Consider the following 20684-nt stretch of genomic DNA (forward strand, 5'->3'; position numbering starts at 1 on the left):
TAGCGCTGCTTCGTTACTCTGCTTTTCTCCCGTTCCTGTTTTTCTTACGCCAAACAGCCATGGTGAACTGACAGGCACACCGTGGCAAACTATTAGGGTGGCCATTTGGATCCTGGAGGCAATTCCAGAAAGTATCAAGACGTTAACCCTGGCCCAGCCACTTGTCCCTCCTGGTTAGCCTGCATATAGGGTAGAGAATGAATGCAGTTGCTGGAGCACTCATGAGGGGTTGGCCTGCAAGTTGGCTTGGGGATGCAGATATGAATGAGCCTCCCAAGGAGGAGGAGGATTTTTGGAGACACTTACCTTGGCTCAAATGAACCACTGTCACAACAAAGGAATCACGCAGAAGCGGGACATGTGCCATTCTCTTTGAGGCCTACTGAACACCTGTAAGAAGCTTTTATCCTGGTTCTAAAATGTTTAGGATACCACCCTGATTTCTGCCTCGATAATCAACAAAAGGGATCTCTCTGTGCTGCCCCTGAACTCCCCAATCCCCAACCCCCTAACCTATGAATACTGTATCCAGTTCAGATCCTTTGAAGCCTGCTGTCCCTGCCTTGAAGCCTGCTGTCTCTGCCTTGAAGCTTGGTGTCCCTGCAGTGTGACGTGCCACAGTGGAACCAGAGACCAAGGAAGTGAGCCAGGCATTCAACTTGTAAAAGAGCTTGCAACAACTGCAACCAGCATGGGGCTCACTATTCATTTCTTTGGTGTCAGAAAATGTTACAGTGAAGAGATAACGATGTTCAAAAAAATGTTACTAAATGTTGACTTGTTGCTATGTATTATCGATCTTTATGTTTCAGCTGGCATTCATGCTATAGCTTACGCCATTACCATTGTACCTAGTAGTATTCTCTGCCTGCGTTTCTGCCTTTTGCCTCTCTTTGTTCATTGCATGTTAAATCCCTGGCCCTGCTTGTTTTACGTTCTCCAGTTAGAGCTGTAGTGCCACACTGACAGGCTGGTGAAAAATCATCCTCCATCTCCCTGGTTGAACATCTGTCTCCATGGTGCTGGCTCCTCCATTGCTGGCTGTGACGCAGGTGGAGAGCCCAGTGGGAGGTCTGAGGTATTACCGAGTGAGAGGACAGGAATCACACCTCTGGGTTCAAGTCCTGCACTTAGTCCCTTCCCTGTTTTTGTTGGACCTGTCAACCTTCACTATATCTACCGCCATCACCTCCCAAGGCCCCATTGTGACTGTCAGGGTAGAGAAAAGATACATGGCAACTAACCCGACATATTCTCTTTGGTGACGCTCAGTGTAAAGTTTAAAGTGAAACGATGATTGGTTGAAAATCTATCAATTATTGACGCCAATTGCTAGAAGAGAACGTAAAACCTCATTCAGATGTATTTCAAATCATCATGGCTTGCCTGATGACTGTTTGTTTCAAACAGTCTGATGGGGCAAATGGGAGGAAGAGAGTCAGCTTCAAAAAGAGACAACGAGGGAGAGGACCACATGGGTTGTGGCAGGAGGCAATGAGGCAGATAGGTCTTTTAATGGAATGATCATCATCAAGCACCAGTTCCCTCTTTGTTAATAATTCATGGTAAAAAAAAATGTAAGGAACTATGATGACACTACAATTGTCTAATAAGCCATACAATATGTAGATGAAAAAATATCCCCTGCCGCTTTTTAGTCTTGAATATTAAAAGCAAAGAAAAGGAAGAGGGGGAGCCCTTCAGTTGACTCGTCGAAGCCATTCTGGTGTCCTGACAGATTGACTAGAGGCCTTTGTGAATCCATTTGTGGGTGAACTTTGAATGAACCTCAGCTTTGGGGGAGAGGGCACTGACAGGCCAGTGCCGCTGGGGCAGGAACTGTGCAAACCTAACACCCAGTGCAAATATTGAGCCTGCCTATAACATCAGGAGATGAAACAGGGTTGTCAAGCCCCTGCCAGCTTTAAGGAAGAGCTGAGGGCAGCATACAAGGTTCAACTATAAATTTAGCTCTAGTGGTGGTAGAAGATTATCCAATTACTTTTCTAATGAACTATTATAGCAATCAGAAGAGAAAGTGGCAAGTGTAAGTGAGAACCTGTACCAATTGTTTGTGGATCTCAGGGCATGGCATTTGTGCATAGCCAAATTGAATTTGGGTAACAAATCTAGTGTGAAACCTGGCACCCTGGAGTTTGTTGTCATGTTTAGAAACCCTGGGGATATTCTGAGGTGAAGAGGTCATTGGTAGCCACCCCATGTGTGGTGAAAGACTCCTCATGTCACATTATGCAAAGGAAAAGAATGGTTTAAACTCAACAGCAATGAAAGACAGAACATTATATATTTGTTAAAGTTTAATTTTGTAAAAACTATTATATAGAAATCAGTAATATGTGATTGTCATTATGAACTGCATTTCAATGAAAATTACATATTTTTCCATCTGATTCCTAATTTCATGAGTAGGCAGATATAAAACAGTTTCAACAACAGTTAAACAATGTTGACTTCCAAAATACTATTTGCGTAGAAAGAACATCGAAGAACAATTCAATTAGTTCCATAGATTTAGATTTTCTTATCCTTATTGTCACATTCAATAAATACTTTATAGCCTACTGTATGGGAACATTTCATTCGCTCACAAATGTACAAATCAGCACAAATACAGACTTTTCAAAACAAACATTTTATTTCTAACTTCTCACATAATTATCTAAATGTATTTGTAGAAAATACCCGTAAATAGTGCAAACATTAAACTAAATTGTTTGCAGAAATTAGTGCACCTAAACCCTGAAACCTGCAGTATCCTTGAAAATGTGACAAGTAAAGTGCAGCACCATGAGTGCGGTAATTCAAATGTTATTTGTAAAACGATTGCTTTATGCGGTCTTCGAGCTTGGTGACACATCAGGAGATGAGGCGATCTCTCCCAAATCATTTGCCGGTACTGCTGTGTTTAGAAAGACAGTGCCTGCTTTCTCACGCTTTTTCTGCTTCATCCTGCGGTTTTGGAACCAAATTTTCACTTGAGTTTCGTTGAGCTCGAGAATAGCGGCAACTTCCACTCGCCGGGCCCTGGTCAGGTACTTGTTGAAATGGAACTCCTTCTCGAGCTCTGTCAGCTGCTTTGTGTTGAAGTTGGTACGGATTACATTCTGTTGACCAGGGACTCCATATTCTGAAACTGTAAAAGTTAATGAATGAATGAAGGAACTGATGGAATAAATTGAATTTTAAATTAAGGAATGAAAACAGGAATAAACTGTATTATGATTATGTGATGATTGTGAGCAGCCAAGCAAACAGATTCTGTATTTGATCATTTATTTTACGCACCACGGCACATTTTACGCAATAACATGCAAAGCACAAACATTGATTAGGCAGTGTCTCTATGTATATATATATATATATATATATATATATTGTAATATTGTCTATAAATTACCCTTTGTCATGACAGTGTTATTTATGACCATGTCCCAGGAGCTAACAAACCTGTTTTAGGGGGATTCCTCTTAACTTTCATCCAGTCGAAAGTTTTTGAAGTTAAATCTGCATTGAAATCATCCGAATCCTTATCACTATATTGGGAAGGAACTAATCTCGAGTAAATACTCTCCAAGTATTCTTGTTGCCCCTGTTCTCCACTGCAAAAGTGCAGATACTGGCTGCTTGGTGCAGACCCTGGCTCACTGTTCCCTTCGGCCAGGGGGGGCATGTTCGTTCCAATGGCTGACACAGGAATCCCAGGCGACTGAATGAAACCTCGTTCTTGTTCATGAATTAGAGCGTATTGATGAGGTCCATAATCCAAGTTTGGCCCTGTTGGCGAGCCATACACCGAGTTTCCCGTTGAGCCAAACTGGAGATCTATATGATGTAGCAGGGGCTGGTGGAGAGGGTGGCTCGAAGTCTGGTGCACCGAAGAACCGCCAACTAACCGCCCATCCGACACAAAACTATCACTTGTTGCGCATGAATTGGAAGATAAGGAGGACATGTATCCATGGTTTAAATGGTGGTATCCGGCATTGGCGTTGAATATGTTAGTCCCCCTGTTACAAATGGTATAATCTAAGTAAGAGTTCATCCTGTATTGTTATGGCAAAATTAATGAAGACGGGTCAGTCCACCTTAATTGCTCTTCCCTGTGCCCTACAACCTCTAGGTAGTATGTCAAATCTGTAAAACTGCCTACCAGGCTCATATCACCTTAGTGACAGACCATGTGACTCACTTTACGCCAATGGCAATTGGGACCTATAGCAGTTTGTCAGGTCAGGATCGTCCATCAAACGTCTCACATTTACATGACAAATGCTTCAGTCAAACTCGCCCATCAATCTGATAAGAACACAAACACGTCACACCACTTCTGCAAGGACCTTCTGGTCAGAGTGAGGGAGAACGATAGTCTGAAAAAGTGAAAGATTTAGAAATTATTTCAATTTCGTCTCTCGGTAATTTAGAGTTTGAAGCAAACAGTTGATTGGATGGTGTATGTGATCGAAATAGTATTTTGGCTGTGCTTTTTTAACAGTATTATAAGAGTAAGTAAGTTTAGTGAACTGAAATGTTTCCATTGTCATTCATGCAGTTAACAAGAGGATATAAGATTGGTGTATAATACCAGGCGTCCTCTATGAGAATTATGTTGCCCAATGTGTATAAGTATAGCAGCTCATGTGAATTACTTGATTAGCTCGGCGTGTTCTTCTGTCTGAGAGCTAATTTTACAGAGGAGTCTTGAAATTAATGCGACGATCAATCTTCTGCTCCTCTAAACGCTTGACAGCTTGTTCTCCAATTTGCTCGAGAGAGAACAAAGAACAGCCTAAATCATTGTGCCTTTATGGACTTTTAACAATTTATTATTGTATATAATCTTTACCAGACTATACCTAATGTGGCCTATTTCATTTGACATATTTGAATATATTTTGTATGTATTTTACTCTAACTAGACACATTTAGACTATATATAGGTAGATCAAGCTCTTTTTGATAACAAGATGTGTAAAAAAAACGTTCTGCAGAAAGTCTGAACAACAAATGCATTTATTCAACAATATACAGAAATTATTCGTCAGCATAGCCTACACATGCATTTCAAAGGGTATCCAAAAGGATTTCACAATTAAATTACATTTTGAGGAACATTGATTCAACTGTCCCTGAAGCATAAGAGTCTGTCTGTAAACACTAAGCCCTATGATAAAAAATAACAAAATACATTACATTCCCATAAATTAAATTAATAAATAACATATAAACAACATTGTAATAAATATGTTTGTAATATTCCAATGCACACAGTTGGGTCATGACCTGCTCCACTTATAAAAGTGCATAATGTCAAGTCTTGTACAAAAACATAAGTGAGAAAAGTTTTTGCTTGATATTGATTTAAATTCAATGTTTTACATTACCCGGTGGTTTCATATAATTAAATAATTTCAGGTTTATCCTATATGGATAAGAAATCAAAATAGAAAAACAGAACTGTCCAACAGGATCGAATAGCCTATGCAGGTGCTGATCTGTGGGCGGGATCACGTTGACTCTAGCAATACTTATAAACACTCTATTCGAATTAACTCTGTGTTTAACCTCCGACTCTAGTGGTCACAATCAGTCGCTTAATTCCCAAAATAGTTAAAGCTGCTCTTTTCGAGTAAAATATGAGTAACTCTGCTGTAATGACTCAACACTATTTGCATGCATTTGGATACAGCGAATAATTGGCCTTTTGCGCAACAAAAAAATATTTTTACGTGTGCATACCTGAACTTTGGATTCGGTCCACTAAGGATCTGATTATGGTCAAGGGACATATTGACTACATATGCTATAAATGAGTCCGTTTAGGAGCTTGCTTGATTCATTCTTGAGAAGAATGATGCCCCAATAGGTATGATGTGTTTGGATCATATAGTGTAGGTTTAGGATGGTGTTGGCTTGACGTCATCTGTGCAGTATGATTACACTGGTTATTTATCCCGCATGCAGTGAATGGCAAGTTCACATCAACATGAACAGGGTCAGCTTGAGCATAATGAATGGAAAAACTACTATCATTGTCCTGCATACTGCAAGGAGCATATTCTGGGGTTGTGGCATATTTCTGTTGCCCTTTCATTGAGTTTGGATAGACTGATGCACTGACATAATCGTTTTGTTGATGCTTTAAAGATGGCGGGGAAACAGTGTCATAATCCTCCCCCATTGCATTAATATAACCAAGATTGGTAAGAGTTCCAGGGCTACCTAAAGAAGAGCACAGTCCTTTAAACTTTCCATCTTTCTTGCACTTCATTCTCCGATTTTGAAACCAAATCTTGATCTGCCTCTCCTTTAGACTGAGTTGGCTAGCCATCTCCACGCGCCTGGGGCGGCAAAGGTAACGATTGAAGTGGAACTCCTTCTCGAGCTCAACCAACTGGGCGCTTGTGTATGCAGTGCGCGCCCTTTTGGAGGCTGCAGTTGTTGGGTTTTCCTCGTCACCAAATAGTTCTGCCGAGAGAAAATGAAATGTAACATCATTCATAAATTGAATAGGCCTACAGTACCTAAACAAAATCTTAACAACATTAGGTTATATTACATAACATTATATCAACATGTAAGCTTCTATCGAAACTGGAAATGCAATTAGCCAACGCCCATTGGTCGTAATCATATAATACAATTAGGATTTATCAAGCTTAAAAAAGTATTATTTGTAGACCTAAATGGGAATTTTACTGTCCAACTATTTATTGGGCTAGGAATTTGAATACACACCATTAACTTCTAAGGGATTGTCTCCGTTGTTCTTTATACAGTTCTGAATTGTCGACTTCTTCATCCACGGGAATATGCTTTTAGTGAAGGTAGAATTTGAGTTAGGGTCAATCTCTTTTGGGTGCTGTGATTTGCTGTTGCCATTTGACTGCGATGAGCAATCCAACTCCTTCAAGTTGATCTGGCTCTCCAGGTAGGCCAAGGGTTGGTGGGCTGGTGCGTCATGATTGGATCCAAATCCACTGGCACCTTGGTATGGGGACTCTCCAAATATTGCTATGGCGTCTTGGTAGGTATTTCTCTGCATTGTCAAGAAATGTCTCATCAGCTACTGGGGCCCTTTTGACCTTCTGAAGGAACATTGGCAACCAGAAGTCACGTGACAGTTTCCTTCCAATGACCTCTTGGTTGCTGTTCTGAAAGGTTATGAAAAAACACAGAATAAGGGAGGTGACAGTATGAATCCATCTTATCAACTCAATAGCACCATGACGTGAATAGGACCCTTTCAACCTGCTTACAGAGGCAATGTCAGACTATACGATAGTCTCTAATATCTACTTTCCCTTCTCAACCCTAAAAAAAGTAATTGTTTGTTGAGAAACAAGTCACCAGTTTTTAGTCCAGTAGTGTTATTCAGCATAGGCCTACTTTTGCAGACCCGTCAATGGGCTTAAACAAATAAGAATGCAAACAACAATGCAATTTGAATTCCATAAAGGCAAGACATTATTTTATATTTTCAAGAATTTAATGCTAGAATGCTTGAGGCCTGTAGAACTTGTGTGAAACTATGCTATTTTAGAGAAAAACTAAATAGCCCTACATGTTAAATTACTAGCCTAAATAAATACAACTAATTAAAGACACATAGGCTATAGGTCTTACATAGGCTAATGATAACATTATTATAATATACAACTGTCGTTAAAGATTTAGCCAACAAAACTCGACAAAAAAAACAAGGTAACTGTGTCAAGTCTCCTACATAAAGCCCAATATAGGGGGAAGAAAACAGCCAATTTCTTTATTCAATATCAGATCAGCTTAACCGTTAATGGTAGCCTATAATTGTATATGTCTAATCACGTTTCCTTACATTTCCATTGAAATCTTCAACATGAACAAAATATTCAAGGTCTCTGAATTCATTATAACGATTATGCTGACTATGCCTTTATAAGCAACAAAAATAAGTAAAAACAGAAGATGATTAAATAGTTTAAGAGAAAACGAATGTTGGATGGTATGGAGGCATAGCGTACAGCTTTATGAACTCTGCTTGAACCGCGCACGAGTCATATGGTCGTAAATCACAAAGAAAATAGCCGACCATTCACCAGCTCGGCTTACCTTAGCGTATAACGTAGATCCCACGAATACTGACTAGATATGATTCATTTCACATCCAGAATCAATAACGACAGGTCTCTCCTTTCAAAAACATCGAGGAGTATTATAATCCACTTGCAATGATAGGCTTGCTATTAACTCATTGGGAGTCGCCCACAGCATGGAAGATGTCGAACGAGAACATGGGTAGCCTTTGCGCAGTTGACTAGACAGTGAAGAAGAATTCTGGCCACATCGCCAATTTGAAAACACTATTCGCCGAAAACCATGACCTCAGTCCGTAAATTATGAGACAAATACATGTGGATACATTACTCCATGATGCTTTGTAAGGGGCTGTCTGCAGTTAGAGCAGCCTATTTTAAAATGTGTGTTTAGGATAGCCTTTTCACAACGAAAATTATGGTAATTGCAGATGTGGTGGGACGGGGCTAGTGGCCTTTGATCGATTTGATTCACACGAGAGCAATCTGCATTAATGAACTGACCTGAGGCCCCAACTTTTCTCTATGGCATAGCCATAGAGCTAACATAGCCCAGTCTATACTTAGGCCTACTCAAAGTAGCCTATCTCATTGGATGTTATATGTCAGATTTTACCAACAAAATAAATATAAAAATCAAGAGACCAGTGTTTGGAGATGACAACAGAAACCAAATAACAATTTGAGAGTAGTAGCCAAAATATGGAATGGCATTGGTGTCTTAAAATAAAGAAAGGAAATCAAAACGCACCAATTGAACTATGCCAAACTAAATTGTCAAAATGGGGTTATGATTTTGATTTGGTCAATTTATGACTTTGCGTACTATTGCATGACTCCTGCATTAATAATGTATGATGTCAATGTGAAATTTGCCAAAAAGTTCGTGTTGAGTGTGACTGGCTATCAATATAATGTATTTCCATGATATATGAATTTAGATTTCAAGATTATGCGGTTGTCTAACCTGGCAGACAACCATATCGAAAAGTTAACTATTTTGCACACATCAGGACAAAACACACCAACCCAACACTCAAAACACACCAACACTCATATTCAGTTTTGGAGAGGTAAATTAATATTCCAGCATATTAGTGCTCAAAAGGCCATGGACCCAAATTGCGTCAGTTTCTTTTGAGAACCATCTGCCTCTTGGCTGTACAGGTTAGACATTGAGCCTACTGGAGGTGAGGATCAAACATGCCGCTATAGGATTGTTGTTAGTGGATCGATACCCATTGGGACTGTGGCGGTGCTTTGATCTCTTATGTTAACCTTTTAATTGAAAATGCTCAATCCCCTCGATTCATTCATTAGGGACAATAGTTAATACCCCAGGCAGGATAGCTAATGTTTAACTACACGAAAGTAATTAGGCTACAACACAAAATCATCTAAACATTGACCAGTCTTTTGATCAAAGACGTCAGGACTGCCAATCTAACGAAATTTAGCCGAGGTAATTTAGCCGTGACCGGTTCAGACCATGCACATGGATTTGTTGAATTTAGCTATCAAATGGATAACGTACATCTCCCACTTTTTCTATCTACATTGTCATACTACATTTATAGGATGTCTGCCTATAGCCTAGCTATATAATCTTTCAGTGATCAAATATATCTGTGTGCCTATTCTTCGAATCGCAAGACAAATTCCTGCCATATACACTGTCATGAAAATACTATAATAATCGTTTCAAATCATATTCCATAAAAAGCTCCTATCCTGGGGGAACGATGATCAATTCGAAATGATGCATGAATATGTGGCGTCGAGATTAGACAATGATTTATTTCAAGGTTCTATGGCTTAAAATTAAACGTTAAGGCTCTGTAATTGCCAAGTTGATGTAACCCGAGACCTCCAGGCATAAAGTCTTTATATCGGTCTGCTCAGCCCAGATGAAGGATGGAGAAAGACAATTAAGAGCACCGATTAATCGTATCACTTGTGGATCTGTAGATTAATGCACATACAGCTATAAACAAAACAAAAAGAGTATTCCAGAAACACAATGGCAGCTGTCTCTGACATTGGCTCACATATCATTAGGCTATAAATCAAAATGGAACGACTGGCAGACAGGAAAGAGAGGCAGACAGTGTAGGATGAAATGTATACATCACCTAAACCATCGAAATCAATTAAATAGAGATAGATAGTCTAGCCCATGGATCTCTCGCCTATTGAAACTTCAATATAGAAAATCAAACAACATAATGTGTCATGCTTGTTGTAACATTTCTTGAATTGGACCATACATTTCCTGCAATGTCATTCATATAGCCTAATTAATACAACATCAGATTCTCCAAAAAATGCTATCCATATACTTACAATACATTTGCAGGATCTTCTTCATTCCAGCTATGTAGACTTTAAGAAGATACATTGTACACCAGCGGGCAAATCACTACAGTGGTTGGCCTGATGAATGCGTGCATCTACTCTGCAACCTCTTATTTAATGAATCACGTGACATGGATGGTTGCTCACCAGGCTACTCTGACCTATGATGTGGGAACTGGCTTCAGAGCAATGCAACTGTGTTGTATTATTTGCACGGCGCTGCAAATATAAAATAAAACCTACCCATATCGCTTTTGATTTGCACTGTAGTGCTCTCTTCGAGAACGGAGATAAGAACTCTGTGATTTCTTTGGCAGACGGTCTGGTCCTCTATAGATAAGCTGTATAGCAAAACAAAAGTGTATTAAAGAATGAAGAAATACATGTTATCCTGAACGATGCACACATCTTAGGCCTATACTGAAACGTCGAATGGAGCCGTTCATTTCTCTGTCAGAAAATGGTTGGTCGGTTAGAATCTAAACTCATGGATTAATTCAGATTGTTACATGGCAAATTATTATTTAAAACGGCAAGGGCTCCTGCTGACCTCATGCAACGGCAATTGATAACAGGCGCATAAATACAATAAACAAGATTTACAAATCAAATGGATTTACTAATGTTCAAACAACTGATTATAGTCTATAAGAGGCTGACATATTTACGCCAGCAATTAACTACCCTAAATAAATTTAGGTAAGGTAAATAAGTTAACACACCCTCTGAGTTTTGTCTACAACAGCGAAAATAATTTTTTAAATGCATGAGGATATAGGCAGTTTCAGACCCAAATATTCATTTCAGGCCTCATGGTCAGCATGACTAAATTTAGGACAGCATACAGTAAACATTCTAGCATTCAGACTTGAACCAAAACAGACTGCCTCGTCAAAGTATTGATCCATCCCTAACCGTGTGGGTGTGGGTGTGTGCGTAAAAAGTACAAGTAGTATAAGTATAATGAACGTTCAAATGATAATGGGTCCAAAAAGCATGTCTCACCATGGGTTTGGTATACAAATCATCTTTGATAATATTTAATACCATGAAAAATAACATCTTATCCAACTTCCTTACACTTTTAATAAAATGTAGTCAGCACTAGCCCAGTTTGCACTAGCCCAGTCAATCAATATCGTATAGGCCAGGGCTCTCCAACCCTGTTCCTGGAGAGCTATACTCCTGTATGTTTTCAATCCAACCCAGTTGTAACCAACCTGATTCAGCTGATCAACCAGCTAATTATTAGAATCAGATATTATGATTGGAGCCAAGACCTACAGGACCATAGCTCTCCAGGAACTGTTTTGGAGAGCACTGTCATAAGTTGGAAAGCTTTCATATAATAACGCTTTGTAGAATAGATATAACACCTCATGGCTTACACATCAGTTGCATTGAAAATACATGAGACGTGCATTTCGTTATGACAATAGACCTATGTTTGAAAACTGGAAGTAATGAGCAACAGTGGCACTTACCGAGGTTCTCCAAAAACGTATCTTATTATCCAAAAGACAAAACTCGGGCGTGAAGGTTAGCACTCGGTATTCGCCAGTAGCTAGTTTTGCGCATTAGAGTTTTCAAAGGAGACATGATGGATATGTCGGCGAAATGAATGCAGACGGAAGGCTATCGTCAGTAGTAACATGGGGCTGTCTATAGACGGGGCACTTGACGCTGAGTGGGTAGGGCTACCTCCCCGAACAATGTAAACCTTGGCTCGCCCCATGTCATTGCTGTTAATCTTTAGACGGATTCGCGGTCATTACTAGCCAAATAGTATGGATTATATTCAAAGTAGTGATCCTGGGATAAGAAAAATAACAATTTTGATCTGGATCGTGTGTGCATTACAGCAACAGGATTAAATAATAATTAAAAAAGGCATAATGACAGAAAGTTTATAAACTAGATTTGGCACACATCTAGTCAAACATGAGGCTCTCTCTGTCAAAAAGGTCAGCAGGCTCTGTAGAGGGTAAATAAAGAATTGCATGTATCCCTGTTGCACAGTGGCTCCAAAGCCCATGATTGACATCTCAGCCTGCACCTTCAGTGGGGTATGGGGGGAATAGATTACAGGTATTCTTCAGTGGCGCCTAAATCAATAGCAACGAAATCCTAAATGTCTTGTTTAAGCATTTTTTTGTGCTCGATGCAAGAGAACCACGTTTAGGCTATTTGTTTTATTTCCAGCCTTATTGATCTTCAATGGAATTATGTCAAGGTGGACCAAACGATTCTAATTAGCATGATATACCTACATGTAATTGCCAAAATAAAGGAAACACAAACATAAAGTGTAATTATTTTACACTGAACAGAAATATAAACGCAACATGTAAAGTGTTGGCCATAAGATGAAAAAAACAGAAATGTTCCATATGCACGCATATCTCTCTCCTTTGTTGTGCACAAATTTGTTAACATCCCTGTTAGTGAGCATTTCTCATTTGCCAAGATATTCCATCCACCTGATAGGTGTGGCATATCAAGAAACTGATTATTGCTGGGGACAATAAAAGGCCACTTAAAAATGTTCTGTTTTGTCACACAATACAATGCCACAAATGTCTCAAGTTTTGAGGGAGCGTGCAATTGGCATGCTGACTGCAGGACTGTCCACCAGAGCTGTTGCCAGAGAACTGATGTTAAATTCTCTACCATAAGCCACCTCCAATGTAGTTTTAAAGAATTTGGCAGTATGTCCAACAGGCCTCACAACCACTGACCACATGTAACACGCCAGCCCCCAAGACCTCCACATCAGACTTATTTACCTGCAGGATCTCTTAAGATATTTTGAAATTGTTTCATGTTGTGTTTATACTTGTGTTCTGTGTAATTTGGGGGGAAAATATATATTGTACATAATAAATAACATCTAAATATTGCTCCCAGCGTTGATCAAAGCTCAGAAGGCTTATATTCTTGATCTGACGGAGTTCTAATCGCGCCTGCATCTTTGTGAACGAGTGGAATCATGAACAGTGGTCTGTTCGTAATGTTCACCTGCGTCTCCTGGATTTGCCTCCCGGATTTGCCTTTTTAGCAGCACATTCACCACTCTCTCAACGGCTAACTCCGCCCTCTCGTGCACAGGCCGAGGGCCTGAGACGTGAAACTAACCAACCCAGCTCGGAGTCGGCTCAAGTAGGTAACTAGAGACCCTGTGGAGTGTGTTTGCGAGATGCCGGACAAAAGGCCATTTTAAAACCGTCCCGAGACTCCTGCCGTGTCTACAGACATCCCCCAAAACAAACAAAAACCGTCTTTCAAAGAATGAGTGCACAACTGGTAAATAGTCTCTTATAAAGACAGTATGTCGGTCGGGTGGCTAGCTGTCGCAGAGACTTATATTGCAGGCTCTGTATTCGGCTACTTGGCCAACTATAAGGATGAAGTAAGAATCGAACGTTAAACGGAGCATACCTCAGCAGGATAATAATAACGTTGCTTTACAGACAATAGGCTATACTGAGACAGCCAGTGATGTGGTGAGACTGAGGCAGGCATGTAGGAAGAAGCAGAGACCGCAAGAAAGCGGAAACAAGCAAGCAGGGAGAGAGAGTGGTTAGTAAAGTGGTTCCCAAACTTGTTAAAACTTATGGAACAAGTTGTGAACTAAAACAAATATATATATATATATATATATATATATATTTGTTTTAGTTCACAACTATACTTCCATAAGTATATATATATATGTTTCAATATGAACATCTCCACATGGCCTATTTTCCCTATAGGCCTACATTGTCTAATCAAAAAGCAAACAATACAGTCTTATATCGATCGCCCACTGGAGTTTATAGTTTACCCATCACCCACCTTTTTTTTACCACTACATCACTGATATTAATACAGAATTGTAAGTAACGTTCTAATAATTCATGTGAATGCGATAATACATACGATCATCTGTGTGCTCCATTGACGTCTGTGTGGCGCTTGATGAGCGCTAGGAATACAAACGTGAACACTATGGAATTTGAGAAAAGAGATATCTATGTAAAGAGTTGATGGTTTTATACAATTCATCATTACAACCGACTGAACAGTCGCTGATGCTATGTGTCAGTGTGAATCATTTCTCATATTTTCCCCTTTCAAATCAAATCAGGCGTATAACATTACAATTGTCTAAGCTAGCTAACAGGCTGTGTGGTTGTTGATTGACTGAGGTGAAAGAACTAGCAGCCAAAGTGATCATGGCTGGGGTCATTTTTCTGTTCACCAAAAAGCATTTTAACGTTTTTTTATTGAATAACAAACCTCACTAAAACTCAAACCCTGGTTATGGCTCTGACCATGATCGGCCAGAAGAGCTTCAGTGCGCATTGGCATAGATTCTACAAGTGTCTGGAAGTCTGTTGGAGGGATGCGACACCCTTCTTCCACGAGAAATTCCATTATCTGGTGTTTTGTTGATGGTGGTAGAAAACGCTCTCTCAGGACACATCCAGAATCTCCAATAAGTGTTAAATTGGGTTTAGATCTAGTGACTAACACACACACCCTTTAAACCCCATATGCTCATTTGAAACCCCTCTTCTTGTCACTGAGGTCTCTTCTTCTAGCCAAAAATTGGCAACTGGGAATTTTTATACGTGACCCTACGCATGACGGGATGTTAACTGTTTAATTAACGTTCAATATAATTCGTATTCCTCATTTAGTTGAAGTCGGAGGTTTACATACACTTTAGCCAAATACATTTAAACTCAGTTTTTCACAATGCCTGACATTTAATCCTAGTAAAAATTCCCTGTCTTAGGTCAGTTAGGATCACCACTTTATTTTAAGAATGTGAAATGTCAGGATAATAGTAGAGAGAATGATTTATTTCAGCTTTTATTCCTTTCATCACATTCCCAGTGGATCAGAAGTTTACATACACTCAATTAATATTTGGTAGCATTGCCTTTAAATTGTTTGACTTGGGTCAAACATTTCAGGTAGCCTTCCACAAGCTTCCCACAATAAGTTGGGTGAATTTTGGCCCATTCCTCCTGACAGAGCTGGTGTAACTGAGTCAGGTTTGTAGGCCTCCTTCCCCGCACACGCTTTTTCAGTTCTTCCCACAAATTTTCTATAGGATTGAGGTCAGGGCTTTGTGATGGCCACTCCAATACCTTGACTTTGTTGTCCTTAAGCCATTTTGCCACAACTTTGGAAGTATGCTTGGGGTCATTGTCCATTTGCGACCAAGCTTTAACTTCCTGACTGATGTCTTGAGATGTTGCTTCAATATATCCACATAATTTTCTTTCCTTATGATGCCATCTATTTTGTCCCTCCTGCAGCAAAGCACCCCCACAACATGATGCTGCCAACCCCATGCTTCACGGTTGGGATGGTGTTCTTCGGCTTGCAATTCTCCCTCTTATCCCTCCAAACATAACGATGGTCATTATAGCCAAACAGTTATATTTTTGTTTCATCAGACCAGAGGACATTTCTCCAAAAAGTATGATCTTTGTCCCCATGTGCAGTTGCAAACCGTAGTCTGGCTTTTTTTATGGCGGTTTTGGAGCAGTGGCTTCTTCCTTGCTGAGCAGCCTTTCAGGTTATGTCGATATAGGACTCGTTTTGCTGTGGATATAGATACTTTTGTACCCGTTTCCTCCAGCATCTTCACAAGGTCTTTTGCTGTTGTTCTGGGATTGATTTGCACTTTTCACACCAAAGTACGTTCATCTCTAGGAGACAGAAGGCGTCTCCTTCCTGAGCGGTATGACGGCTGCGTGGTCCCATGGTGTTTATACTGGCGTACTATTGCTTGTACAGATGAACATGGTACCTTCAGGCATTTGGAAATTGCTCCCAAGGATGAACCAGACTTGTGGAGGTCTACATTTTTTGGAGGTCTTGGCTGATTTCTTTTGATTTTCCCATGATGTCAAGCAAAGAGGCACTGAGTTTGAAGGTAGGCCTTGAAATACATCCACAGGTACACCTCCAATTGACTCAAATTATGTCAATTAGCCTATCAGAAGCTTCTAAAGCCATGACATAATTTTATGGAATTTTCCAAGCTGTTTAAAGGCACAGTCATCTTAGTGTATGTAAACTTCTGACCAACTGGAATTGTGATAGTGAATTATAAGTGAAATAATCTGTCTTTGTTGGAAAAATTACTTGTGTCATGCCCAAACTATAGTTTGTTAACAAGAAATGTGTGGAGTGGTTGAAAAACGAGTTTTAATGACTCCAACCAAGTGTATGAAAACTTCCGACTTCAACTGTAACTTGTCTCTCTCCTGATTTAAAAACATGGCCTGATGGAGCTACGTCATCCGAAAAATCCAGATCCCAAAACACATACGAGGTGGACACGAGCTTTCTGATTAATCTCGATTTTGGACGTACAGCCTTTGATAGACACCGCGCCTCACGAATCGCATGGCATTTTAATATTTGTTAGAAGCGGTGACCTGCGTTTCACCCCTTCCTCAAGGCCTCACACATGAACAATTTCTGACTTGTTCGATGATATTGAGTAATGTAGGACCTACTCCTTTTACCAAAAAGGGAGCAGGGGCCCAATATATATAGGAACCAGGCTCCTGTGAGTTATTGGAGCTGATAATTCTGAGCGCAGAGAGAGCAATGACATGTATAGTGATTTACAGTTAAATAGCAAACAGTGGGTAGGCTAGACCTACACCCCGAATTAAAACATAATTCCAAATAAATACATTATTTTGATCCAGAATGTTTTTACATTTTACGGTACTCGAGAAAGTGAGATAATGGGAGACATTTTGTTTTATCTCCTCTCATTGGAAATATAGGCCAGGCATTGTAATATAACCACAGATTTTCTAAGGTTTGAGACTTTTTTTTTTACACTGTGCTTAATTTACAACTTAGATGATCGATTGAGCGGGGCAACAGTGAAGCCGGTCTGAAGCGGGCTCTGCTGGTGTGCAGGTGGCGTTACATCACGTCACTGAATAAGAATTGGCCTATGCTCCAATCGCATATTTTAAGATTTACTTTGAGGTCACTTTGTGAAGCACGATTATTATGCCATCTATCCATGCATATTCAAATATTTGTGTCGACTGCTGTAAGACAAGTTTTCAGATAAATAACAAATAGCCTGTTCATCTATCAATGCTTTTTCAATGTAAAACTTGATTCCCAACTGCTCAATAAAAAGGCCTACGCACTAATAAAGGTGTCAATAACTCCATGCAATTGTATCGAATATAAATAATAAGTAGGCCTATAAATGTAAAACGAAACATAGACAATTCTTAAACAAAACACTAACGTATTTTACGCATTAATCCATCCATACAGAATAACCAACACAAGATACAATTCCATAGGCTACCATGTATGCTTCCAAAAGCACAAATTAAAACAATTATTCAGACTGTCTTTTTCGTTCGTGTAGGCCTATGGATTTCAAGGATGTTGACGATGTCTGAGAAACAGGCCTATTGGTATTGTAGGTTAGATCCTCAGCATCTGTGGCTCTCGTCTAGTGACCTCGCGATGATCCCCGGTCTATGAATTATTGATGAGATCCGTGCACAGATTACCCCTATCAATATGCAATACTTATTATCCTGGTTAAATGGCTATTTAACAGTTATGAATAGTGGAATTGTTTCAACCCAATACAAAACATTGGTGTGTGTTCTTTAGCACATTTTTTAAAAATATATAAAATGATTTAAGCAAAAAAAGTTTGAGACATCGGGAATATGTATTGCATTTAGGTACATTTTAGATGAATAAATGACAGCTATTGACGAAAGATGTCAAAACCAGTGTTTTCATATTGCCCTAATTTGATTGGATATCACCACGCAGAACTGCGATTGCATGCTGATTCATATACAATTTGGTCAGGTAGGCTTGCTACACAATGGGACACATACAATTTAGCCATGGTGGCAACTACGCAAAGACATGATTCATTAACATAGGCTACAAACACACAATAGCAACTCGTTATTATAATATAACATACAAAATTGGGCGTAATTCCAAGTTTTTACCATCAGGATCAGTGTTTGATGCGTTTATATACTGAACAAAAATATAAAAACGCAACGTGTAACAATTTCTAAGATTTTACTGAATTACTGTTCAAATAAGGAAATTAGTCAATTGAAATAAATGAATTGGGCACTAATCGATGGATTTCACATGATTGGGAATACAGATATGCATCTGTTGGTTACAGATACCTTTAAAAAGCCTCAAAATGGGCCTCAGGATCTCGTCACGCTATTTCTGTGCATTCAAACTACCATCGAGAAAATGCAATTGTGTTCATTGTTGGTAGTTTATGCCTGCCCATTTCATAACCCCACCGCCACCATTGGGCACTCTGTTCACAACATTGACATCAGCAAACCGCTTGCCCACACCGACGCCATATACCTTGTCTGCGGTTGAGAGGCTTGTTGGATGTACTGCCAAATTCTCTAAAATGATGTTGGAGGCGGCTTATGCTAGAGAAATGAACATTCAATTCTCCGGCAACAGCTCTGGTGGACATTCCTGCAGTCAGCATGCCAATTGCACCTCCCTCAAAACTTGAGACATCTGTGGCATTGTGTTGTGTGACAAAACTGCACATTTTAGAGTGTCCTTTTATTGTCAACAGAACAAGCTTCTTGATATGCCACACCTGTCAGGTGGATGGATTATGTTGGCAAATGGGGAAATGCTCACTAACAGGGATGTAAACAAATTTGTGCACAACATTTTAAAGAAATAAGCTTTTTGTGCATATGGAACATTTCTGGGATCTTTTATTTCAGCTTATGAAACATGGGACCAACATTTTACATGTTGCGTTTATATTTTTGTTCAGTGTGGAATAATAAAGCCTAATATTTATATGATTAGACCTCCATTATCCAGCATAATTTATTCAAATCGACTGAGGTCTGATTCCCAACGTTTACAGTGGATTCACCTATTCTGTCCTTGGAGAGAGACGCACTGTTCAACGGCTTATCTTGGAAATTGATGGTACACACAAAACCCTGTTGAAGGTCGTGCTTTACCTTAGGCCACGCTTTTATCAAGACGGTCTAATTTTTGGATACAGACTTGAATTTCACTTCAAGTTTTTGTCAGTTTTCTGACTTGAGTCTATAGGCCAGAGACATGCATTATCCAATTTCCCTTCTCATATCAGCACCTCTGACACTGATTCCACGAGGTGCAATGCAGTTATTGCAAAAAATTGAATTAGTTTGTGTCCTGTTCGTGAAGAGGCAGAATTTCCCCCAGTTTTACGCTGAGCAAAATGAATTAATTCTTATTTGCTGGTGTTTATAGATAATTCGATTACAATCCATGGATTCTCAAAATATTTTATTTTGAGGCTAATTCCAACATTAATAACATATGTTTGGTATATAATCATAGACAGTGGAACACTTATTTAAATGTATCACTGCATTTCTGATATTAACTTTCTATCCTGATATCGAGGATATCGCCACTGCCCAGACTAGTGCTGTACAGTCCACAACCCTGTCTAATCCCTTCGCAGCAGTTAAACCGTCACTTTCATTCAAGAATGTGAATTATATAGTACATTGTCTACTCCCCAAAACCATAAAACTAACTTTATGGACCCCACGTGACCTTTCAGAGTCAGTAAAGGGATTATATGTTCTACGGTACGGAGGCATTTAGTAAATTCGAGCCATGTAACTGTAAGATAGCCTACATGTTGGGACATTTGATGTGGAAACGAATAACTAAATACAAGCAAACAGAAGTGCGACTCAAGCCAAAGAAGTCAATAAGAGGGTAAGTTTAAAAGGTTTAGCGTTTGTTTTTCTGGTAAAGAATGGCAGCATGGAACCAATAATGAATCTAATAACCTTGACATGATGGTGGGCACTTTATAGGTGCATGGTTAAAACAATATAGCTTGGACGAAAACAATGCAAATATTTAAATCAGCAACAAACCTGACTCAAATGTAATGCACGTCATAGGCCTATACCAAAAAAGTAATCTCAAGCCAATGTGAAGCATGAAAACGTCCATGGAAATTATTCTTGCTAATGTGTTATTTTATAGCAGTGTAAAACAGTACAAAATCTATAGGAACATGTTGTTTATGAAGTTAATTTGTTTGAACGTGTGGCAAGGTTAAGTAAGCCTAAATTGTTGATACAAGATGTCCAAAATGCCATGAATGGTTTACGTTCACCAGTGTTATAGCCTATGTGTGTCTAT

At 39.4% G+C, this 20684-nt stretch overlaps 2 protein-coding genes across 4 annotated transcripts; both read right to left on the reverse strand.

Annotated features, from left to right (window-relative positions):
• Window positions 1-2380: 2380 nt before the first annotated feature.
• Window positions 2381-4125, reverse strand: LOC120045466 (homeobox protein Hox-B1b-like). The gene is made up of 2 exons (XM_038990355.1): window positions 3469-4125; window positions 2381-3154 (listed from the first exon to the last, which is right to left on the reverse strand). Exons 1-2 carry the CDS (start codon window positions 4061-4063, stop codon window positions 2850-2852), a joined length of 900 nt encoding a protein of 299 aa, XP_038846283.1. The 5' UTR covers window positions 4064-4125; the 3' UTR covers window positions 2381-2849.
• Window positions 4126-5013: 888 nt separating this feature from the next.
• LOC120045467 (homeobox protein Hox-B3a-like) lies at window positions 5014-12076 on the reverse strand. Of its 3 annotated transcripts, XM_038990356.1 has the most exons (4): window positions 11933-12076; window positions 10692-10789; window positions 6757-7172; window positions 5014-6486 (listed from the first exon to the last, which is right to left on the reverse strand). In XM_038990356.1, the coding sequence occupies exons 3-4, from the start codon at window positions 7079-7081 to the stop codon at window positions 5855-5857; spliced, it is 957 nt and encodes a 318-aa protein (XP_038846284.1). In that variant the 5' UTR covers window positions 7082-7172; window positions 10692-10789; window positions 11933-12076; the 3' UTR covers window positions 5014-5854. The 3 variants fall into 3 exon arrangements, with proteins under 3 accessions (XP_038846284.1, XP_038846286.1, XP_038846285.1); XM_038990358.1 differs by lacking the exon at window positions 10692-10789; XM_038990357.1 differs by lacking the exons at window positions 10692-10789; window positions 11933-12076 and adding an exon at window positions 10437-10538.
• Between the last annotated feature and the right edge of the window lie 8608 nt (window positions 12077-20684).

Source organism: Salvelinus namaycush, chromosome 4 (genome assembly GCF_016432855.1).
Source record: "Salvelinus namaycush isolate Seneca chromosome 4, SaNama_1.0, whole genome shotgun sequence".
NCBI classification, from domain to species: Eukaryota; Metazoa; Chordata; class Actinopteri; order Salmoniformes; family Salmonidae; genus Salvelinus; species Salvelinus namaycush.